Here is a 25910-nt window from a genome sequence, read left to right as displayed (position 1 = left end):
AATATCCTGGGTCGAAAAGACCCCCTCGAGGAGGGCATGGCAACCCACTCCAGTATTCTTGCCTGGAGAATTCCATGGAGAGAGGAGCCTGGAGGGCTACAGTCCATAGGGTTGCAGAGTCAGACATGACTGAAGTGATTTAGCCCAAATGCACCACATTAATAATCAACATATGTGTAGTGACAATAATTAACTACAGTAATTAACTACAGTTTATTCACTCAGTCATTCAACAAATTCTTACTGAACTTCTTTTTTAGGAGGATGAATTAGGAGGTTGGGATGAACATACACATCCTGCTGCTGCTGCTGCTGCTAAGTCGCTTCAGTCGTGTCCGACTCTGTGCGACCCCATAGACGGCAGCCCACCAGGCTCCCTCGTCCCTGGGATTCTCCAGGCAAGGACACTGTGGGTTGCCATTTCCTTCTCCAATGCATGAAAGTGAAAAGTGAAAGGGAAGTCGCTCAGTCGTGTCCGACTCTTATCAACCCCATGGACTGCAGCCCACCAGGCTCCTCCATCCATGGGATTTTCCAGGCAAGAGTACTGGAGTGGGGTGCCATCACCTTCTCTGCATACACACCCTACTATACATAAAATAGATAATCAACAAGGACCTACTGATTAGCACAGGGAACTCTACTCAGTAGTCTGTAATAACCTATATGGGGAATGAATATGAAAAATAACTGATATATGTATAACTATCGCTTTGCTGTACACCTGAAACTAACACATAACTAGGAATCAACTATACTCCAACATAAAATAAAAATAAAATAAATAAAAAGGGAAAAGACGAATTTCTACTGTGTGCTACTTGCTAGGCTGTGAACCAGGGAAATAGGGTAGTGTTCCCAATCCTGTGTAGGAGATAGGGGTGAGCAGTTCTAGAATACCCCCAAAGGAAATCAAGTACATTTTTAGGGTTTCATTGCAGAAACATGAGAAAAGAGACTTCTCCATTTCCTTTTTCTCTAAAAAAAAGCTTTTGAGATAATTTCATCAAGAGGCTCATCAGAAAATTCTTCGCTTTCTGCCATAAGGGTAGTGTCATCTGCATATCTGAGGTTATTGATATTTCTCCCAGCAATCTTGATTCCAGCTTGGGCTTCATCCAGCCTGGCATTTCATATAATGTACTCTGCATATAAGTTAAATAAGCAGGGTGACAATATGCAGCTTTGACACACTCCTTTCCCAATTTGGAACCAGTCTGTTGTTCCATGTCCAGTTCTAACTGTTGCTTCCTGACCTGCATACAGATTTCTCAGGAGGCAGGTCAGGTGGTCTGGTAGTCCCATCTGTTGAAGAATTTTCCTCAGTTTGTTGTGATCCTCTCAGTCAAAGACTTTGGCATAGTCAATAAAGCAGAAGTAGATGTTTTTTCTGGAACTCTCGATTTTTTGATGGTCCAACAGATGTTGGGAATCTGATCTCTGGTTCATCTGCCTTTTCTAAATCCAGCTTGAACATCTGGAAGTTCACAGTTCACATACTATTGAAGCCTGGCTTGGAGAATTTTGAGCATTACTTTACTAGCGTGTGAGATGAGTGCTATTGTGCAGTAGTTTGAACATTCTTTGGCATTGCCTTTCTTTGAGATTGGAATGAAAACTGACCTTTTCCAGTCTTGTGGCCACTGCTGAGTTTTACAAATTTGCTGGCATGTTGAGTGCAGCACTTTCATAGCATCAGCTTTTAGGATTTGAAATAGCTCAACTGGAATCCCATCACCTTCACTAGGTCTGATAATGCCTAAGCCCTCTAAAATATCAACTTGGTCTTGAATATTTAAACAAATCACTTTAGAAAAGACCTCACAAATGGGATAGGATTTGGGTCCTTGGAAAAAGAATAGGGTTCAAATGAGGAAAGTAGACGAACAAGGCAAGGTGTTGCAGGCCAAAGGAACTTGAGTAGTGCTGGTCAGGAGATGGGCTTTAAGGGGGCGCCATTATGGCTGGGAATGATCAATTAACATGAGGGCAGGAAAGGTTGTCGTAGTCTAGGCTCACTCAGGCTATGATTTCGAGAAATCGGGTCTATTTTTCCTGGTGAACTGTGAGCACCTGAAGGCAAGAACCATAGTCAGCCTTTAACTCCAGTAGTATCCATCCGGTTCTAGGTGTTTGCCCAGCTTGGGAGAATTAAATACAATTGAATATGTGCATCCACTTGTATATGGTATAGATGACATAACTATACATATCTATGGTATACATATACCGGGAGACTTTTTAATCATCTTGACTTTGAAAACCATGTATTGTCAGATTGAGGACTTCCCTGGTGGTCCAGTGGTTCAGAATCCACCTCCCACACAGGGGACACAGGTTCAATCCCTGGTCCGGGAATATTCTACGTGCCCTGGGGAAACTAAGCCCATGTACCACAACTACTGAAGCCACATGCCTAGAGCCTGTGCTCTGCAACACAATGAAAGCCTGTGCACCACACCTAGAGAATAGCCCCTGCTCACCACAATGAGAGAAAGCTGGTGCACCACAAGTACTGAAGTCCTTGGGTCTAGAGCCCATGCTCTGCAACAAAAGAAGCCACCACAGTGAAAGCCTGTGTATTGCAACCAGAGAATAGCCCCTGCTTTCTGCAACTAGAGAAAGCCGATGAGCAGCAGCAAAAGACCCAGCATGGCCAAAAATAAATATATACATAATTTTTTAAGTAATAAATGAAAGTAATTTAAAAAACATATATTGTTGGATCAAGATGGGAAGGTGAGTGCTCTTATGTGTCTAGGATTGGAATGCTCCTTACTTGTATCACAAATTATATTTACTGGAATATTTTCTTTGTACATTTCACCTTCTGCCATCACTTCTTTCTTTGTGCAGTAAATATTAGATCTGTTTTGTCACTTAATCTTCATCCCAGAAAACTACCATTATCTATTCTATTCATCCTAAGCATCTGAAGTATTGGGAAAACTGTTAGTTAAAAATTCATGGTGACATTCTTCACATGCTGTAGAAGAAATTCTGGTCATGATTATTATTTCTAACATCTAGAGGGCTATTATTCATTATTTATGCAGTTGTAGAAGGGGGGAAAGTTTGATCACTACCTTGCTGTATTTCTTGTAAACAATTTTTTAAAAGTAGCATAGAGGGTCACATTTCTATCACTGTTCTCATAAAAACTGGAATTCATGAACATGGCAGTTAGAAGAGATTATTTTTCTCTAAGTGGAACTGGGATCGAAATTAGATTGACTCAAAATGATAGTCCTCAAGATATTTGCTGCCATTTGGAAGGACAATGACTATTTTTTTAATTCTAGGGGGGGAAAATCTTAGCTTTTCAGATACCAATCTGGACTAGTTACTAGTGACTGATTACTAATCAGTCATAATCTTCTTTTGCTGAGTCTAGATACAACCTCTGGATCTTCAGCCCAAACTCCCACAGCCAGGACCTATGAGTTGGAGTTTATATGAGGTGAAGCTACTTGCTTTTCCTATTAACTCTGAAGTACCTCACCTATAACAGTTTAAAAATAAAATATATAATCCTATAATATTTGCAGGGATATCCTGCCCTTTTAAATTCTAATTAGTGCTACTAATCCCTATAAACAATTTCAACACTGCCGGAAAATAGTGAAATCTAATTAACTGTGTTCTAGAAGGGACTGTGGCAGATAATAGCTTAGCAACTAAGAGGGTTCATCAGGGGTAAAAAGAAACACACAAAGTTCCCTTGGCCCCTTAATAACCATAATATTGATGAAGGAATAAAGAAAGGAGGCAAAAATGGACAAATATTATCAGTTTGGGAGTCAGACAGTATAACTATAGGAAAATCAAAACATTTCCTTTTTGAGGCAAGTTAGTCAAGTACAAAGTAAACAAACAAATATATGACCAAAAAAAGGTAAATGCATAGGATACATGCTCTCTAGCCCCTCCCCACACCCACAGCAAATATCACTTCCCATTCACAGCATTATCACACTGAGCCAGGATGCAGCCTTAAAATGCAACCACTGGTACATGAGATGAGGCTTAGTTGTCCCCCCCAGTCTTGTCTCTGTTGCCAACTCCAGATTTTATTTGGATTTGACCATTTTTTCCATTAATATCCTCTTTCCATTTCAACCCAGGACATCATATTGTATTTAGTTGTCACATTTCCCATCTCCTCTCGCCTGTGACGCTTTCTCACCATTTTCTTCTTTTTCATGACCTTGATGTTCTTGAAGGAGTTCTGACTAGGTATACTGCAGAATAACCCCAGTTTTGTTGCTTTTATTTCTTTATTTATTTGGCTGTTCCAGGTCTTAGTGGCAGCATAAGAGATCTTTGATCTTCGTTGTGGCATGTGGGCTGTAGTTCCCTGACCAGGGATTGAACCTGGGCCCCATGCATTGGGAGTATGGCGTTCCAGCCACCGGACCACCAGGGAAGCACCCTTCCACCACAACCTTCTTGTCTGATGCTTTTCTCATAATTAAAGTGGGGTTATGGGTTTGGGGAAAGAATACAATGAGGAAGTGCCCTTCTCATGACAACATATCAGAGCATATCATATTTACATAATAACCCTGGGAATAAACCTTCATCACTTGGTTAAGGTAGTGCTTGCCAGGATTATTCTCTGCAAAGTAATATTTTTCCCTTTCTCTACTCTATTTTTAGAAATGAGTCATTAAGTATAGTCTACCCTCAAGGGTGGGGAATTAAGCTCCACTTCCTGGAGGGGGAAATATGTATATATATTATTTGGAATTCTTCTTTAAAGAAGATTTGTCTCTTCTCCACTATGTATTCACTTATTCAACAATTTATATGTGTATATACCCATAAGTCATTCCTAAGGGGACAGTAGCCTTTCATTTGGGGGGAATTACTTTGATGCAGATGTAGAGAATGACCTGTGGACACAAGGTGGGAAGGGGAGGATGGGACAAACTGGGAGAGTAGCACTGACATATATATACTAGAAGGCAATGGCACCCCACTCCAGACTCTTGCCTGGAAAATCCCATGGACAGAGGAGCCTGGTAGGCTGCAGTCCATGCGGTCGCTAAGAGTTGGACAGGACTGAGCAGCTTCACTTTCACTTTTCACTTTCATGCATTGGAGAAGGAAATGGCAACCCACTCCAGTGTTCTTGCCTGGAGAATCCCAGAGACAGGGGAGCCTGATGGGCTGCCGTCTATGGGGTCGCACAGAGTCGGACATGACTGAAGCAACTTAGAAGCAGCAGCAGCATTCGTGAAATAGACAGCTAGTGGGAAGTTGCTGCATAGCACAGGGAGCTCAGCTCGGTGCTCTGTGATGACCTACAGGGGTGGAAAGGGGGATGAGAGGGAAGGGATGTTTGTATATATAAGCAGATTCACTTTGTTATACAGCAGAAACTAATACAACATTGTAAAGCAATTATACTTCAATTTTTAATTAGATAAAAATAAATAAATATATTATATATATGTAATAAAAATACTCCAATTTTTTAAAAAATGCTATTGATGCTTATATATGTTATTTATTTATATCAGTATGGACTCTTGAATGTTTTTCTTCTCTTGTTTATAATCCAATACTACGCTATTTGTTTTACTGCTCAAATTGTCCCAGCTCTTGCAGTCATTCTCATTAGGAGCTCTTTCAGTTAATGGCTCTTGAATCATCTCTTTTATCAGACTATTTTCCCTTGTCCTCTATGGACTGGATACATCTCTTTGAAAGATGATAGGGAAAAACAATCTGTCTTATGAAGTATAGATAAGGTTTTAGTTAATAGACAGTTTATATTGTAGGCAAATAAAGCCTTTTAATATGAAGGGTACCTGTAGAAGTGTTATTTGCTTTTCAGCTGAGAATAAAAATGAACTTTATGAAGTGCCTGTCATTTAAGCTAGCTGGTGCTTGAGGTTGTATTGGCATACTTTTTTTGAAGTGACATGACTTTTTTTGACCCAGCTTAATGACACAACTGAAGTACTCAATTCATCAGAGATGATCTGGGCTCCTTCCTGTTCTGTGCACATATTTTTATTTTAAATCTTCTGCAGCACAATTGCCTTTGTACCAGACTCAAGGAAATGAGCATTTAAGCTGCCCCACTGAGCTAAGGTTTCCTACTGAGCTTCTACCTTGAGAAGTATTGTTGTCTCAGACCACTTGGCTCCACTCCAGCTGCCCCCAAGGGCATGTTTATAAGAGGGACACTGGTAGGTACCCATGTTGGGTTTTTTTTTTTTTTTTTTTGCTCAACCTATTGGATTGGCCAAAAGTTCATTCTAGTTTTTCTGTAAGATAGTATGGAAAAAAACTCAAGCTTTTTGGCCAACCCAATTCTTTAGGTTGAGAAACAAGAAATAGTATGTTGCCTAGGTCCTGTGAATGCACCTCAGATCTATCAATGGTTGGTTGTATGGCTCTGAAAAGATGCTCCATGCCTTTGGGTCTCAGTTTCCCTACCCCATCTGTGGGGCTTCCCTCATGGCTCAGATGGTAAAGAATCTGCCTGCAAAGCATGAGACCCTGGGTTTGATCCCTGGGTCTGGAAGATCCCCTGAAGAAAGGAATGGCTACTCCCATATTCTTATCTGGAAAATCCCATGGACAGAGGAGCCTGGCAGGCTACAGTCCATGGGGTCGCAAAGAGTTGGACATGATTGAGTGACTAACACTTCCACATCCACTTCCCTGTCTCTGTAATTAGTCCTTAGTTATTTCTGAGCATCTATTAGGTCTAACACCCTAGAGTTTTATGCTACAATTTTATGGTGGCCGAAAGAAGGCTATGTGCATATATTTATGTTTCAGTTCCAAGAGAAGTAGCCTCTAGTCTGAGGGAAATTATGTTTAAAAATGTATTATTGATGCCCAATAAAAATGCCAAGAATTCTTGACATTTACATGACACTATTACTTTTCAAATTTACTTTCACATTTTCTGCTCTCAATTTTCTATTTTTAACTTTGAACATATACTTTTTCTGCCACACATACACATTTATCCTTCGCTTTGACTCTCAGGTTGATACTTAGCCATATCTTTAACTGACTGATTTTCTCCCACTAGGTCACTTGCTGTGGGTGGTGTATGGTTTCTCACTTTGATGAAAGTCTTGGGATTGCCTTTGTTCCAGACTATCATCCCAAGAATGGTTGTATAGAAAATAGCCTTGGATGATAGAGATTGGAAAAGGAAAGCATGTTTAGTCTAGTATGCCTCCTTTCGGAGTAGGGGGCAGGATGCTTACTGCCCATTATAAAAGATTTGGGCTCCCTAGTTCAGTATGCAACTTATAATACACTCACTAAGTGTGCATCACTCTTGAGCTTGGGAAATGGGTGCAAAAAATGCTGATACAAATAGGCTTATTATATAGTGATTTTTTTAATTGAACAAGAAAACTGGAAAAGAATACTGTCTCTGCAAATGACATGATTGTTTCTTAGAAAAAAAATCATAAGAATCTATAAAATAGCTGCAAAATTTATGAGTATTTAGCAAGATAACAGATTCAAAATTAACATCCAAAAATTCATTGTGTTTCTCTATATAAGCAATAAAAATGGAAATTGAATTACAAATACTATTTACAAAAACATATTAAAATACATAGAGATCAAGTTAAATATGTGCAAACCTCTATATTGAAAATTACAACTAATACAAAAGAAATTAAATATCAAAATAAATGGAGAATGCTATTTTCTTCACAGACTGGAGGACATACAATGTTGATAAATTTAAATTCTCCTTAAATTAGTCTATAATTTCTATACAATCACAACTAAAATTCCAGCAGGGTTTTTTAGAAATTTACAATTTGATTCTAAAATTTGTGTGGAAAATCATAGAACCTAGAATAGTCCAAACTATCTTGAAAAAAAGAAAAAAGTTGGCCTCATACCACCTGATCTGAAGATTTCTGTAAATCTAAAGTAGTATAGATACTGTTATATTGGCACAAATGTAGATCAGTGGACCAGAAGACAGAGTCTTAAACAGACTGACACATACAGAGTCAACTGTGTTTTTGGACAAAGGCACCAAAGCATTTCAAAGGGCAAAGGAAGTCTGTCCCACAAAAAGGGCTGAAATAACTAAACATCCCATATTTTAGGGGAAAAAATAATTCCCCTTTCTTTTTTCCAGTTTCTGGAAAAATATTTATCTTAGAATTAACAAAACATGCATGTAAAAGCATTAACATTAAACCCTCAATGTCCCAACTACCAAAATAGTCACTCTCAAGCCAGGTTGCACTTCAAAACCACCTTAGAACACCTACCTGCCTAGGCCCTGTCCAAATATTCAGAAATTCCAGGGACTGGGAAGAAGGCGCCCAGGCATGGTATTTAGGAAATGCTCTCCAAACAATCCTATAATTGGGAACTGCTTTAAGACATACAAGCCTATTATGCTGCAATTAGAAAAGAAAAATTAAGATGTAAAGGTGTTTCTATAACTTTATTTGACAATCAGCAGTTAGTTCTCCTTCACATTAACTGTCTGGAGACTTGAAAGCGGTGACAGGTACACAGGTCACCAGCATTTAGAGTTTGTTTGGTTAATCTTTATTACGTTTCCTGGACAACCGCACATAGATAGAAGTGTGTGTGTGTGTGTGTGTGTGTGTGTGTGTGTGTGTTCAGTTGCTCAATCCTGTCCAACTCTTTGTGACCCCATGGACTGTAGCCCTCCAGGCTCCTCTGTCCATGGGATTTCCCAGGCAAGAATACTGGAATGGGTTGCCATGCCCTCCTCCAGGGGATCTTCCCGACCCAGGGATAGAACCCACCTCTGTTGCATCTCCTGAATTAGCAGGCGGATTCTTTATCACTGCGCCACCCAGGAAGCACATGGATCCAGCATTGGACATTCCTTTTTCCTTTGGTCCAGACAGCTTTGCTGATCCTGGTGTCAGTGTATACATCTGGGGTTCCCTCTTGGCAAATTTCAGGATTTCTCTGAATGCCCTGAAGGGTACAGTTCTTGGAACCCATTCCATGGATGTGCTTGTGAATGTTGATAGTGTATTCTCTGGTCACCACCTCGTTGATGGTGGACCAGCCCTTCTTCTCAGCACCCTTCTTTGCAGGAGTCACTTCTGCCGGACTGGGGTGCAGGATTATGGGAGAAGGGACACAGTATCCTAACCCACCCCTTGATAGGAATAGAAGTTCTTACCATGTGTGCTAAGAGATTCTACCTGAGAAATAAATATATTGCTAGGAGCTCTTGGTTTATGGAGCTATGTCAGGTTTCTTCCCCCTTTTAGAACTGGGACAAATATATTAGGGGTATTTTTCCTTCTGTTGTCTTTGCCACAGTGCCGAGCCTCTACCTTCCAGACTTGTATGCATGTCTAAGTCCAGTGGTAGGTCTGTTTGAGACATACCCAGACTTTTAAGCAGCTTCACTTTCATTTTTACCTTCTCAATGGTGGCTTGGACTTTAAGAAGCCATGTCCCATGCATGCCCTTCTTTATCAGGCACTATAAGGGTTGGCACATTGTGCCAGGTGGGAAGTAAAAGTCCTCCAGAACCCCCAAGTCCCCAGGCAGACTTGAATGCCTCTCATGTTCTTAGGGATTGGCTAGGTTTGTACATTATCAGTCAAAGTTTCTGGAACAATATACATTTTACCCAAATAAATGGCTTCCAAAAATTTTATGGCAGTGCCTGGGTCTTGAATTTTCTGTGAGTTCATTGATCTATTCTCTTCTCAGACGTTCCAGAGAAGTCTACAGAGTGTCCTGCAGCAAGGCAAATCCTCATATATTATTAACATTATATCATCAATGTGCTGCTCCATACTCAGCTGCTTCAGTCATGAATGGAATGGAATGGGCCCATTTTATTGATGTGGGGAGAAGACCCAATTTGAAACATCAAAGGGAACTTCCTGACTATAACTGTTTGCCCCCTGCCACCATCAGTGGTGCCAAGGTGGTGCCAGAAAACTTTTGAGGGTGCCCATGTATACTAAAATACAGTTGGCTCCAGTATCAACTAGAACTGTCTCCTTTAGTTCATTTTGGGGGGACCGGTGAATAGTGAGCAGAACAGGAAGCCTCTAGTGGCCCTGATCTGGATATGATCTTGCCTGCATGCTATACCTGGGGAGTGAGGCACCATTCCAAATAGGACTGTATCCCTGAGGCCTCTACTGGAGCTGGCAGGGCACCAGGGCTGGTTGGGGCAGGTGGGGCAGGTCTGAACTGCTGTTCAGGTTTTAAGGCTTTCCATAGGCCAGCCAGTGGAGCATTGGGTTGCTGGTCTATCCTTTTAGATGGGGTCCTGGCAGCAAGGAGGTAAAACCACGTTTACAGGTTACTTTTACTAGGTAACTTTCACAGCCAGCTAAGTAAGATAGCCTTTCGGCTTTCTGACCTTCTTCTCTGTCTCCAGACTTTATTTTTTAAATAATTTTATTTATTTGTTTATTTGTTTGTTTGTTTTTGGCTCTGCTGGGTCAGGCTTTTCTCTAGTTGCTGGAAGTGGGGGCTGCTTACTAGCTGCAGTGTGCGGGCTTTTCTTGTTGCGAACCACGGGCTCTCAGACGCACAGGCTTCAGAAGCTGAGACACATGGGCTGCTCCTAGGCTCACGAGCACAGGCTCAGTAGCTACAGTGTGCTATAGCTATAGCCCAGGTTTAGTTGTTCCATGGCAGGTGGAATCTTCTCAGATCAGGGATGGAATCCATGTCTCCTACATTAGCAGGCAGATTCTTTACTATGAAGCCACCAGGGAAGCCCTGTCTCGGGGCTTTCTTGCAGCCCAAACCTGTATCTGGAATTTGTCAGTTTCCTCCAATCAATGAGTTGCCCAACATCATGAATTGTCTTATTTTATGACCAGGTTTAGCATGGATATCAGTATCTCATATCAGGTGCTAGGGGCGGACTGGGGTATCTTGGCTTTCATTCCTGCAGTGAATGTGACCCATTCGGGACTCAAAGACAGGGATGTAGGTGGCCTGTTTTACCAAACTCCCTAATAATTTACTTACCTACTGCCTAGATCCACATGCCCAAGGAGAACCCTTTCAATGGGCCAGGTCTCCCTGCAGGATAGAATAATCCAACCTGTAAGGGAGTAAGTACCCTGAACCCCTAGGTGCTATGCAGGCACTGCTGGGGGCAGGGGGGTGGTATGTGATCACGTTGCTCATTTTCTCCGCTTCCTGACTGTTCAGAGAACCACCATCACTCCCTGGATCTCACAGCCATACCAACCAGGTGGGGATATTTTCCCTGGCCTTTTGTTGGAACTTGGCAGCTTTATCAGTAAGCTCAGCAGGAGTACATTCTCTCGCTGTGTTTCCTGAATCGGGGGCTGACCCACTCTCTGGTGGTGTTGTTTTCTTTTTTCATTTGGGGTCAAATAGCACAGAGCATTTCATCCATTTAATTGTCAACCATAACATCCTCTTCTTCATTTGAATCTCTTTCCCAGGGATTCCACGTCCTAGCAGCCAAGTCAGGCTTTGTTCCGCCACTTAGACCTTAATCCTCAACAGCTTGTGGCCTTCTAGCTTTGCAAACTAGTGCACCAAGGTCTCTAACTTCTTACCCTGCTCTCCCACCTTGTCTGTCAGCCCACAGGCTGGAAGAGCCACGGACATCCTTCTCCAACCTCAGCTCTTCTTACAACTTCTAACTCGAGTTCCCACCTGCCCGCACTAGAGACTAGCCCACTGCCAGCCCTTCAGTTCCCTTCTTTGCTGCAGTGCACCACGTACAGTTCCCCAAACAAGCTCACTAAGCCAGGGTTCCAGGGTGTGCACAGACACACACAGAGGACCATGAGCATTTAATACATAGGTCACCCTTCCCCCACATAAAGGTCAATAGCCAACTCAGGACTTCTCCCACGGACATCTCTTTCCCAAAACCCACTTCTCCAATCTCCTAATTTTTTTGGTTTTCAAATTCAGAAATTTCCAGAGTGAAATCTGAAATTGGCCCTCAAATGTAGAAAGCAAAGAGAGACCAAAGAAAGAGGCAGACCACTCCAGATGGGTAGGTGGGAGGCTAACTGAGCAAGGGAACCTGTATCTGAGGCTAGTCTTAAGCAGCCACCAGATGAATACATCTTTGCATCCATCTGCCAGAATCTTTAAAGTTTATGTAGAGGCCTTAACTGGATGCAGCCACATATACTGTCCAGATGATCTCAATAATACTTTAATTTCTCAAGGCTGCATCCTTGAAAACGGCTCCCACCATGGGAACTGTGAGCAGAACATATGTTCTAAAGACCGGAGAGGGATGGAGGAGCCTCCCTTTGCTCTGTTCCAGCTCATGGGTCAGCTGGCAGTCATGCCCTCTGGGTGACCTCCCCTAAGATGAACATAAAACCTAAAACTATTAAGCTTCTAAAAGAAGATACAGAAAAGTATCCTGGTGACTTTGAGATTATAAAAAAAAAAAAAAATCTTCTTAGAAGCTCTAATCACAAAGAAAACATGGATCACTTACCCTTTCTCAAAATTAAAGCTTTCTGCTTTATCGAAAGCCTTCAGACAAAGACAAGGAATTCCCTGGTGGTCCAGTGGTTAGGAGTCTGTGGTTCCTAACCTGCAGGGGACACAGGTTTGATCCCTGGTCAGGGAATTTAAGATCCCACATGCCAAGTGGTGTGGCCAAAAAAAAAAAAATCTTTTTTTTAAATACAAAGGCAAACCACAGAGTGGAAGAAAATGTTCACAAAACGTTGTTCTGACAGAAGACTTGTGTCTAGAGTATGTAAACATCTCCTGAAAATATGTCCTGTTTTGTTTGAATTTTTACAATGATAATATTGTCCTGTTATTATGATATAATAACCTCATAATGACCACATTTCATGTCCCAATCACAATTTCAATCAGTCAACAAATAAGAAAATGGGAATGAAGAACCCCACACTCTAGTATCTGTTCTACATCTACCTCTGCTCCCACTAAAAGTCACATTGAGAAACACACTGCTAGTCACCCTTTCTTTCCCTTGACAGGCAAAGAACAGTCTTTATGAAGACTGAGGAAGTGGATTTAACAAATAGGGAGATAAAATTACTAATATGAGGGCAAGCTGCCACTCCTGCAATAATGAAAAGAAGAAATTGGCACACATTTTTAAAACAGCTCAGAAAAACTTGGGCAAAATGAAAACAAAGAAGAGATTAAAGAATACAGTAAGTCCCCAACATGAAATGAGTTCTGTTCTGAGAGTATGTTCATAAGTCCAATTTGTTCATAAGTCCAATTTGTCCATAAGTCAAACAGACTTAACCTAGGTACCCAACTAACACAATTGGCTACATGGTACTATATAAGGTAATAGCTTTATAATACTTGTCACAAAAATATTACATAAAAAACCAACACAAAAAATAAAACATTAAACATTTTTAATAAACATTAAACATTTTTAATCTTACAGTACAGTAACTTACAGATATGTGAACTAACTTACATGACTGGATATGTGAACACATGTTCTCATCTTTGAAAGTTCACAACTTGAAGGTTTGTATGTAGGTGACTTTACTGTATTTATGGTAAATTATTAATAGTTATGAAAACCAATAGGATAGTAGATAAGATGGTGAAATTAAAAAATATTTAAGTATGCTCATAACCTCATCTGGTGCCTGGTGCTCTGACCATCACTGGGATAATATAAACCAGAGGCTCTGAGGTATCTTGGTAAATGGGAATGGGAGCATCATGCACTGAGCCAGTTGGTATAGACTAATTCTTTTCTATTGGTAATTCTAATGAAAAATAATTTATTAATAGATATGGATTTATACTGCACTGGTATTTTCAATGCCATGATTAGAGCAGAAACAAAGTTACAAAACCACCCACAAGATGTTCCTGCATCAACTCCTGATATGTCTGTTTTTAGTTATGATTATTGCAGTCAATTTTCCATTCCAGAAGACTAATATAAGTTTGGTATGTTGCTATCAGTATTTGCATTGGTTCTGCAAAATGTGTTTTGAGTTAAGGGTTACTATGGCCCCTCCTCCCCTACTAGGTGTGAAGCTAAAGCTACTTAATAGATTTTCAGATGCTATTTAACCAGCTCTGTTCTAATTAGAAATCGTACTACCTCCTATGGATTCAGTGCTCAGTTGCTCAGTTGTGTCCGACTCTTCGCAACCCCATAGACGATAGCCCACCAGGCTGCTCTGTCCGATGCCGGGAGCCGGTGAGGCATTCCGCTCGTGACAAAGGTCATGAGGAAGGAGGCTCGGCATACGCAAAGGCGGGATCGAGCCTCAGGAGTCCGCCCGGATATTCTCGAGCATTTTCCCCCCAAAAACCAGAGTCTGCCTACTTTATTGCTTTGTGCTCTCACCTCTGACTTTACTGGGGGCTGTCCCCTACCACCATCTCGCTCTCTCTCTGTCAAAGAGTTAACTTACAGCTCCAATTAATAAAGTTCCTGGGCAATTAGGAGTGTTTAAATCCAAACCCCTCAGATGGCTCTCTAACTCGCCTGACAAGTTTACCCGGACTCCTGCAGCTATGCATACGATTGTTTACAGTCTCCTAGCCTCCAGAGGCCCGGGAAGCTTAAGATATTCAAATAGCTTGAGCCTCTCAGAGAGTTAAAAACTGTCAGAATAAACTAGTAAAGGATTTCATTGATGAGTCAATGCTTGTTGCCAAGTTTTCACATCCCCTGAATTGTATCCTTGAATGTGTATTAATTAATAGTTGGTATATAGTAAAAAATAAGTAGTGGCCTTGGTGTTAGTAACTTTAGACCCTTAAGGTAATAAATTCTTTCCTTTGTTGTAAACCCATTACACATCCGCCCTATAGGAATGCAATTTTATCTTTGGAAGATGGTGCCAAACCTTAAAATAATTACTCTTAGAGAAAATAAGTCTTTGTTGATAAGTCCTTGTCAAGAGTCATAAAATGTTAGTAGGCCTTCTGGCCAGAAGATGATGTAAATCACCTAAACCATTTGTATACGATAAATTTGCAGGAAAGAAACCTTGGTTTTTGATAAGAATCAAAGACTGCTGACTTTGCATCCCCTATTATCCTCTATGTGTAACTTAGGGTATAAAAGCCCCTGTTAAAAATAAAGCTACGGGCCTTGTTCACCAATGCTTGGTCTCCCCATGTCATTCTTCCCTTGAACTTCCAGCTGAGTCTCCATCTGGAGCGCGGAACCCACCACGCTTACTAATTATGCCTGGGCTTCTAAGACCCACTCGAGAAGGTGTCTAGGGTGAGGCACCTTCCGCTATTCGAGAGGGCGCCTGCGGCCTACGTAAGTGGTGCAAACTTCTTGTCTTGAAGTTTTATTGGTCTCCCGCGTAAACCAAGCTACTCAGCTTCTTTTCTCCACTGAATTTTCCTACTGAGCTATCCTCATTCTATTGTTCTCTATATCTCTAATTAGCATATAAATAGTCGCCTAGGCTGTCTCTCCTTCGAATACCCTGGATCAGCTGGGGCTGATCCCCAGCAGTCCATGGGATTTTCCAGGCAAGAATACTGGAGTGGGTTGCCATTTCCTTCTCCAGGATGGAGTTGGTAGTGATTCTAAAACAGGTGTTATTTTTCTTAAGAAGGTAAAGGAAGCCAAGACAATTGAGGCTGGATCATTTCCTGAGTAAGGCTCTAGCCTCTTCACCACCCCCAATGTAATCTCTTAAATTGCTACTTACCCGTGTCCCCAGGCCCCCTGACTCTCGACCTCCTCCATGACTGCTTTCCTGCTTCCTCTTTTACATTCCACTCAGTCCACAAACACTCCCTGTCCCAGTATAAAAGTTATTGAGTGTAGCAGTAAAGGAAACTATAAACAGCCCAGTTTAAAAAAAACACCTCTCATCTTAAAGAGAGAGCAACCCTGACTCCACATTTCCCTCCACAGTCACCACCTTAATTTTCTGCTCCCCTTTTCAGTAAAACTCTGGAAAACATTGCTTTTATTGGATGTCTCAATTTCCTCTCCTCCCATTTCCTCTTGAAACTGCTGCATTCTGCCTTTCATCTCCATCTCTGCACCTGAACGCCTCTTGTCAAGGCCATGGATGTCACCCAGATTGCCCAGCCAGTATTTAGGTCACACTGTCTTACTTAATACATTTTCTTTACATGGTCGTGGCATAGAATTCTCTCTCCTTGTTCTCCTCCACCTTGAGAGCTTTTCTTGTGCTCTAATGAAGAATTTATTTGCAGGGCAGCAATGGAGAAACAGACATAGAGAATAGGCTTATGTTCATGGGGAGAGGGGAGGAGAGGGTGAGATGTATGGAAAGAATAACATGGAAACTTAATTACCATATGTAAAATAGCCGATGGGAATTTGCTGTATGGCTCAGGAAACTCAAACAGGGCTCTGTATCAATCTAGAGACTGGGATGGGGAGTGAGATGGGAGGGAGGTTCAAAAGAGAGGGGAGATATATATATATAGAAGTATATATATATATGTATATATATATGGCTGGTTCATGTTGAGGTTTGACAGAAAATAACAAAATTTTGTAAAGCAATTATCCTTCAGTTAAAAATTAAATCGATTTTTTTTTTAAAAAAGAGCTAACAATGCAGTCCCTGAAAACTATGTTTTTACTCACTTAACTAGAAATTAAATTTAATTTAAAATTAAAAAGAAATGAGGTATAGATCTTACCCTCCAGAAATGTATAGTTTGCTGGGGGGAGAGGGGGTTGAAAAATAAATAGTTACAAAATAAGGAACAAATGGTGTTGCCAGAGAAATGACAGTTGGGACTTATGGAAACTCAGATAAATAGAGCATCTCTTAAAAGTTTGATGAAGCTGAATTAGTTTTGACTTTTTTATTGCACACTTGCAAAATTAATGCATTTCCTAATTGTCTCTGTAATCAGATTGAAATTTCTAAAGTTTTCTGTTGCTTGTTCATGCTCCCAATCTTATAATTGGAATGGAAAAGCCTTTTTCTTGGTCTATCTCACAAACCTCAAGAACCCAAGAAACACATATCTAAGGATAAATATTTGAAGAAAAAAAACAATTTTATTTCATTTTATTTAAGAGGAAGGGGTCAAAATGTAGAGATTAACACATGGGACACTGGGAGAAATGTAGAGAGGTTTCCCTAAGCAGCTAGTAGATGGTTCCTCTGGGATCTGAACCCGGGTCTGTCTAATTCCAGAGCCCATACTCTTTCAGTATTATAGCCTGGTCTCAAATATAAATTCATATTTAAACATTATACAAAGAGGGTAAGGTACCCGTGGGTAAGAAAACATTTGATTTACAAAAACCAGGGAGTTGTTGATGGCACAAGTGCCCTGGAAGAACTAGAGAAACACAAGACATTTAAAAGCGAGCACATCCATGGACTTCCCTGGTGGTCCAGAGGTTAAGACCCCACACTCCCACTGCAGGGGACGTGGGTTTGATCCCTGGTCAGGGAAACTAAGATCCCACATGCCAAAGGAAGATACAGACTATCTTAGGAATAATTGCCCCATTTGATTGTTAGTGAAATTATCATTTCCTTTTATTTTCTGTATCTAAAATATAAATGATGCTCATTTCCTCTCTTCTTGGTTTTTGTGCTATATGCAGGAGAAGGTAAATTTAGAGCTAAATCTTATCCAAGCTGGAGATTTAGATTCCTGTTCTCTGCCTTTCAACTCCCACTTCATCCAAAGACCTTCACCATCACTCTTTACCGGCTCTTGCCCTCGTCCTCTGCTAAAATCATTATGTCTGTTGGGTCTAATCCACATCAATCTTCAACCCTTCTTAAAACTGCTGAAACACTGGTTTTTATTGGACCTAATGTCATAGAGTCATGTCAGAGGATTTGATTTTTGTTCTAACCAGTAGTCATCAGTTGTGAATATTCCTATGCAGATTTTGATTGACTTGTTGTCATGAATACAAATTTATATTTAACTTTACAGCTATGTATTCAATAAATGTCACTATCTTATTTACTGCCCAGCTTAATGACAGCTATCCAGTAGACAGATGACAGATAGAGAGACAAAGAGATAAATAGAGAACACAAATGTTAACCAAAAGTAAACACATCTTTTTAAATATAGACATCTCTGGGCTTGGTGATAATGCTGTTTCACAGCTGATTTACTGTATTACTCTGAGAATAATTAGCCATAAACATCAAAGGAATGTTATATGTTTTTTTCTCTCTTTTCTTCAAAGAAACGCACAGTGGGATATGTAAGATGTCAGAAATAATTAGACAAAATTGCACAATCCCATTGTGATACTAAAATATCTCTGGAGTTGAATATTTGCTGTGAAACCTTAAAATCTGGTTTGAAAGATGCTTATTATAAACAGTATATTTTTTCTTTAAAGGTAATTGTCCCAGAATTTTTAAAGCATGGTATTATGTGACTATATGGTTCCAAGTGTGAAAAGATGTATAAAGATAAATGAGAAAGTCATCTGGGTGGCAAGATAGACTTAAAATTCTGTAATGTCGCCCTCAGAAAGAGTTTGGGAACTTAAAAAAGTAGCATTTGAATAATAATATAGGGATGAAGTTTATTGGTGAACATAACAGAAAAGAAACTGACTCACAGATATAGAGAACTAGTGGTTACCAGTGGGGAGAAGGAATAAAGGAGGGGCAATGTAGAGGATTAAGAGATACCAAACAAACTACTATTATATAAGATAAGCTACAAGGATAGGGACTTCCCTGGCAGACCAGGGTAAGACTTCGCCTTCCAATGTAGGGGATGAGGGTTTAATCCCTGGTCAAGGAGGTAAGATCCCACATGATTTGTGGCCAAAAAACCAAAACATACAACAGAAGCAATGTTGTAACAAATTCAATAGTTTTTAAATGGTCCTTTTTTTTTTTTTTAATCCTTTTTGAAAAAAAGCTACAGGGGGCTTCCCGGTGGCTCAGCAGTAAAGAATCCACCTACCAGTGCAGGAGACATTGGTTCAATCCCTGGTCCAGGAAGATCCTGCATGCCACAGAGCAACTAAGCCCATGACCACAACTACTGAGCCTGTGCTCTAGAGCCCAGGAGCCACAACTACAGATGCCCGCACACCTAGACCCCGTGCTCTGCAACACAAGAAGCCACAGCAATGCAAAGCCCATGCCCTACAACTAGAAAGTAGCCCCTGGTTGCCAAAACTAGGGAAAAAGTCTATGCAGCAATGAAGACCCAGGACAGCCAAAAATAAATAAATAAATAAATAATTTTTAAATGCTGCATGGATATATTGTACAGCACAGGGACTACAGCTAATACTTTTTAATAACTGTACATAGAGTATAACCTTTAAAAATTGTGAATCACCATATTGTACATTTATAACATATTATATATTAACTATACTTCCATTTTTTAAAAAGAGGGAGTTTACATTCAGAGAAGAAAAAATATATATCAAAAACATGTAAAGGTTTTATGAATACTGAAATACTGTCATTTGTCTTCCAGGTGAAAGAACATGGCTTTTTCATTCAGACTATAGCATACAGTACTGTGGTTTTTCTATTTACCCACACAAAATGGAACCCAAGAGACGACACAGCTGAGGAAATTACAGAGTCTTTACCAATGAAAGACATTCAAGTCTGCGTAGTTTTCAGCTGAAACAAATAACCACCAGCTTCTCCACAGCATAGATTAGAACAGGGGAAAATGAACATCACTAACTGTACCCCGGAAGCCAGTGTGGCTGTGAGACCCAAGACCATTACGGAGAAGATGCTCATTTCTGTGACTCTGGTGATCATCACCACCCTGACCATGCTGCTAAACTCCGCCGTGATCATGGCCATCTGCACCACCAAGAAGCTCCACCAGCCTGCCAACTACCTGATCTGTTCTCTAGCCGTGACGGATCTCCTGGTGGCTGTGCTTGTCATGCCCTTGAGCATCATGTACATTGTCATGGACAGCTGGAAGCTGGGGTACTTCATCTGCGAGGTGTGGCTGAGTGTGGATATGACCTGCTGCACCTGCTCCATCCTTCATCTCTGTGTGATCGCCCTGGACAGGTACTGGGCCATCACCAATGCTATCGAGTACGCCAGGAAGAGGACTGCCAAGAGGGCCGGGCTGATGATCCTCACGGTCTGGACCATCTCCATCTTCATCTCCATGCCCCCTCTGTTCTGGAGGAGCCACCGCAGACTCAGCCCGCCCCCCAGTCAGTGCACCATCCGGCACGACCACGTCATCTACACCATCTACTCCACACTTGGGGCATTCTACATTCCCTTGACTTTGATACTGATTCTCTATTACCGGATTTACCATGCAGCCAAGAGCCTTTACCAGAAAAGAGGTTCAAGCCGGCATTTAAGCAACAGAAGCACAGATAGCCAAAATTCGTTCGCCAGTTGCAAACTGACACAGACGTTCTGTGTGTCTGACTTCTCCACCTCAGACCCTACCACAGAGTTTGAGAAGATCCACACCTCCATTAGGATTCCTCCCTTTGACAATGACCTAGATTACCCAGGAGAACGCCAACAAATCTCCAGCACCAGGGAGCGCAAGGCAGCACGAATCCTGGGTCTGATTTTGGGTGCGTTCATCTTATCCTGGCTGCCATTCTTCATCAAAGAGTTGATCGTAGGTCTGAGCACCTATGCTGTGTCCTCCGAAGTGGCTGATTTTTTGACCTGGCTTGGTTATGTGAATTCTCTGATCAACCCTCTGCTCTACACAAGTTTCAATGAAGACTTTAAACTGGCTTTTAAAAAGCTTATTCGGTGCCGAGAACATACTTAGATTGTAAAAACTCAGAAGGCTTGACTTTTAGCAGCCTCGTGAGTGCACAAGGGTAAGGGATATAGCTTATTAATTCTTGAACATAGTTGGTTCAGGAGAGTTTGTGAGTACGTGTGGTCTTGTTTTGTCTTTTTTTTTTCTTTTCCTGTTTTGTTATTTCATGTGCTGTTTTCTACCTCTGGTCTTATTTGTGGTACATAATTTCAAATAAACACTATCAAACAAAAACAGAAATTTCATAGCAGTAATAATAAGGTGAAATAGTACATACTTTTTATTTCTTTAGCCATTTCAGTTAACCCAGCAATTAAAGAATGCCAAAATAAATCTTCATTTGCAGAATTCTTTATTACTTATGTATCAAATACATGATGACCTGCCTTGGTGTGTGGCATTAATTCTGAGGTTATGGATCCAAACGCTTAAAAATTCCATTGGGTATTGCATGATAACATAAAGGATTTTTTTTTAAGTTGTGCAGTGTCATCTACTGCTTGCAGATCTGACCTGAAGTCATTCCTTATGACTACATGGCCTGCACCTTTCTGGCAGTATAGCTGCCTCTTAGTGCTCTTAGTTCACGATTAAATAAGCATCTTCATTCTCTAAAAAGAACCTAGAATGAATGTGCTAATACTTTCCTAGGCCTTTGACTATGAATGTGAAACATAAGCAAATAATATTATGAAACAATTATCAAAACTGGTCGCTTTGTTGTTGACACATCGGGCCTCCTCTAGTTCTCAGAAGCATCACAGCAAAACTTCAGATACACTCTCCCATTCTAGCAGGATTAAAATGGGAGCACATGCCAAACTGGAGAACTTTTAAAGCAACATTAAGCTACTGTACCCATTAAGGGATGTATTGATCAGATGAGGGAATACATTACCTGAAGAACTTTGTTGGAGAAAGTTACTCATTAAATTATCAGTTGTGCATATGGAAAAAAAATTAAACACTGAAACATCTATGTTTATAGCAGAAACCACCCAGCAGGAAGTGAGTATGAAATTGTGTCTCCTGGAACCCCAGTGGCTTCCGTGCCAGACTGCTGTGTGGGTCCAGGAGGCTGCAGGCAAGACCCAAGGCCACGCAATGTGTGGTTGACCAGGACCAATGGCTCCAGTCCCTTGGAGGAGCTCACCGCTAAGTCAAGAGTGCTGACAGAAGGGACTGAAAGTGTGTAAATTCTTGCACATTCCTCAGTAAGTGACTGTTGTAGAGCTGGGCTCCCCACCTCTCATCCACGACCTCTCCCACTTCTTCACATCCCCCAGATTGCATCTCTTCTTTGTTGAGAAGACATTGGTTTCTCAACCATCTGCACCTCCATGTTTTACTCCTTAATTCCATCCCCTCTCAACTTTTCTATAATCTTGCCCCTTTCTCTCAGTCTCTCCCTCTCCCTTTCAATCTCCTTCCCATCACCGCTTCCTCTCCCCCCTCTTCTTTACTCTCAGCCATCAATTTGCTCGAGTCTTTTTTTGCACTAGGACAGAGTCCTCCACCTGTAGTACCTCCTTATGCTCCTTCATCTCTCTCCTCGTTCTCCCACCTGAGTCTCCAGTTATCCACCCATTTGTTCTGCCTCCAGTTCTCACCTGCCACTGCCTATTCTCTCTTTTGCCATCTGGGTATGCCTGTCCCAATTCCCCCAAAACTGATCTCCCAAAGGTTACTGGGGACTTGCCAATGGGCAAATCTAGTGACCTTCCCTCTGTCCTTATCTAACTTCCTGTTCTCATCAGTTCAAACAGTTAGCCATCCCTTTCTTGTTTAAGCCCGTGCCTTCTAGGATCCTTTACTTTCTCACTTCTCTAGTTACCTTCTCATTCTTTGCCTCCTTTTCTTCATTCTGCGAGTTAACCATCAGTTCTTACTTCCTGTATATTCATACTCCATTCCAACCTCCATCATTTCCACAAATATTTCCTTGCCTGAGGCTCTAAAATATGTTTCTCTGATTGTGATCTGTCTCGTTCTCACACCATAACCCATGAATTAAGTCTGGTGGACATCTCCTTGTGAACACTGTCAGTGCCTCAAACACAGCCCTTCTAAACTGAACTCATGATCGTTTTCCTGCACTCAAACCTTCTCCTTTCTACCTTCTCAGTCTCAGACAACAGGATTTTGTTTTATTTATTTGGGGGCTGCACTAGGTCTTTATTATAGCACATGGGCTTTCTCCAGATGCAGTTCATGGACTTACTTGCTCCCAGGCATGTGGGGTCTTAGTTCCCTGACCAGAGATCGAACCTGCATCCCCTGCATTGGAAGGAAGATTCTTCATTTGTTTTTTCTTTTTGTTTTCTTTTTTTGGGGTGGAGGGAGCTGTGCTGAGTCTTCATTGCAGTACGTGGGCTTTCTCTAGTTGTGGCGAAGGAAGCTACCGTCTAGTGGTGGTGTGTGGGTTTCTCATTGCCATGGCTTCTCTTGCAGAGCATGGGCTTTAGGGTGTGTGGACTTCAGTAGTTGTGGCCCATGGGCTCAGTAGTTGTGGCTCCCAGGTTCTAGGGCACAGGCTCAGTAGTTGTGGTGTATGGGCTTAGTCGCTCCACGGGATCTTCCCGGACCAGGGATTGAACCCATTTCTCTTGCATTGGCAAGCAGATTCTTAACCACTAGATTACTAGGGAAGTCCCAGACAACAGAATTGCCATTCATTTTATCATTCACATTAGATAAATGAGATTCTCTCTCTTTGCGGTTTGTCTTTCACATCCATACAGTATAAAAGTTTTATTACCCATTTATCTCTGTAGAAATGTTTGTATATGCACCCTCCTTCTTCAATAACTTGGTCCTCTCCCCTGGACCAATCTTCTTATCTGATCCACCCACCTCTGGACTCCTCATCTACAACTCTGCCCCTGCTCACCTTCCAGATATACATCTTCCTACAGCAATAGTTCTCAAAGCAACATCTCCAGACCAGCCATGTTAGTTTCACTTGGGGACTTGTTAGAAAAGCAAAGTCTAGGGCCCCACTGAAAACCTACCAAGTCAGAAATTTCAAGGCATGGGGCATCCATCTCTGTCTTAACAAGCCTTCCAGGAGACTCTGGTGCATGCTAACATTTAATAATCACTCTCCTAGAATGTCCTGTTGATTTTTAATAACAGCACTCAAAATCCCCCACTATTTTCCCATCAGTATAAGATAAATTAAAATTCCTAAATATAACGTTCAAGGCTTCTTCACCATGTGGCCTCAAGCCACCTTTCCAAAGCTAAGTTTCAGCACTTCTTCTCACTCCCATCATATTCCAGAAAAATCTGGATATTTCCTGTGTTTTCTGAGCCTTCCTAACATTTTGCCCCCACTGCTTCAGAAACCTGACCCCATAAGTTTCCATCTTTCTTCCTCCAATCCTTCATCATGGAGTACAAACACAATCTCTTCTGCAAAGTCTTCGTGAGAAGATTGTCTATCACCATAAAATTCCTCTCTCTGGGGTCTGTGCTCCCTGGAACCTCACGGGGACCTCTGTTATTATAAGTGCTTCCTATCTTGTTGTGCATTTGTGTATTTCTGCTGTCTGCCCCCAGTAGATTGTGAGCTCCTTGAGGACAGGAACTGTGTCTGTTTTATCTCTGTATCCTTAAGAACTCCAACAGTGTTTTACACACAGTAGGCACTCAATAAATATCTCTTAATGTGAATGAAATTATGTCCCCAGAAAAAAGTGTAAGTGTGCAATGTTCTCTCAGTGAGAAAACCAAACTTAAAATCTCATGATGCAATACACACTTCCTTTTTCTTTAATATTTACCCTCTCATCCCAGCTTTGTTCAAAAACTGCTAGGAATGCTTCCACATGAGAATAAAATTAATTTCTCATGCCGCTGAACATAAATGAATGTCCTGTATTGGTTAGGATTCAAGCTAAGCTGTTCCCAAAGAAGAGACCCCCAAATACAGCAGTTCAAGCAAGACAGATCCTCTTTTACATGACAGTCAGGAGGTAGGAGGGAGCCCAGAGTGAGCAGGAAACTCTGCTCCACAGTGTTCTTCAAGGACTTGGGTCTTTACATTTTGTGACTCTGCCATCCTCTCAAGGCTGGTCCTTTTCTGAATGGCCAAAGCTGACTCCCCATCACATCCGTGTTCCAGTCCATAGAAAAGGGGAGAGAGAAATGGAGACCAAGCAATTTCCTTTTAAGTAAGTTGCATGGAAATTATACACATCATTTTTCCTTGGATTCCATTGGCAATAACTTGGTCACATGGGCTTCCCTGGTGGTTCAGCTGGTAAAGAATTCGCCTGCAATAAGGGAGACCTGGGTTCAACCCCTGGGTTGGGAAGATCCCCTGGAGAAGGGAATGGCTACTCACTCCAGTATTCCGGCCTGGAGAATTCCATGGGCTGTATAGTCCATGAGGTCACAAAGAGTCAGACACGACTGAGCAACTTTCACTTTCACTAGTCACATGGACACACCAAACTGTAAAAGAGAATTAAGAGTGAATTTCTTGTTGGGCAACCATGTGCCTTGCCAAAAATGAGCACTTCAAAATAAAAGGAAGAAGGAGAGAATGGATACCAGGGGCCAGTGAGCCATCCCTTCTACAAGAGAATATTGGTTTCTGCATGTGCAGCTCAAATATTACAGGGCAAGCCAGATGGCTGTCCAGTCAATGGTGACCTATGTACCAGGATGTCGAGGTTTAAGTTATGGGTGATTTAACTAAGATTGTCCCTATGCTGAAAATCTAGTATTTATCATGACTGTAATGTCTGCTTGCTTTTTTTATCACCCTCCATAAGTCTTCATTGAAAATTCTTGGCAATTATGAGTTTAAAACTTTCACAAGTCTAAGTAAATAAAAACACAAAAAATATATGCATAACTAATTTTCACTTACTAACTCATTTCCAGCTTACTAGATAGATCCTAACTAAATATGCTTTCTCATACCTACCTCTGTTCTTAGCAAAGAAGAGTCCATGTATGTTTCCTAGCCTAAATCAAACCTGCTAAAAAAAGTCTGTTGTTCAATTTACTCCTTTAACTGATAGTGTGAGTTGCTACTGACCATTGTTGCCCCCTTAAATTAAAGCTTGAGTGAAATAATAGTAACTTCTGATATGGTCGGTGCTTCTAGGGTAAACATTAGCAGATTAAAAGTAAACCCCAGGAGTCACATTTCATTCACCTCC

At 41.2% G+C, this 25910-nt stretch overlaps 1 protein-coding gene across 2 annotated transcripts in view; it reads left to right on the top strand.

Annotated features, from left to right (window-relative positions):
* The window catches only part of HTR1E (5-hydroxytryptamine receptor 1E), a 97100-nt gene extending 71496 nt beyond the window's left edge, over positions 1 to 25604 (top strand). Inside the window, exons 1-2 of one of the 2 annotated variants that reach the window (XM_086317831.1) lie at positions 15205 to 15274; positions 19441 to 25604. In XM_086317831.1, coding sequence (XP_086173957.1) covers positions 19645 to 20742 — 1098 coding nt within the window. In that variant the 5' untranslated portion in view covers positions 15205 to 15274; positions 19441 to 19644 and the 3' untranslated portion in view covers positions 20743 to 25604. Of the gene's footprint in view, positions 1 to 15204; positions 15275 to 19440 lie in introns of those variants that run through there. The other variant, XM_086317830.1, reaches the window with a different exon arrangement.
* The last annotated feature ends 306 nt before the right edge of the window (positions 25605 to 25910 follow it).

This window comes from Bos grunniens, chromosome 9, assembly GCF_055505025.1.
Source record: "Bos grunniens cultivar Pamir isolate PY7600 chromosome 9, Bosgru_T2T1.0, whole genome shotgun sequence".
Lineage (NCBI taxonomy): Eukaryota > Metazoa > Chordata > Mammalia > Artiodactyla > Bovidae > Bos > Bos grunniens.
This window is presented reverse-complemented; position numbering and strand designations above follow the sequence as displayed.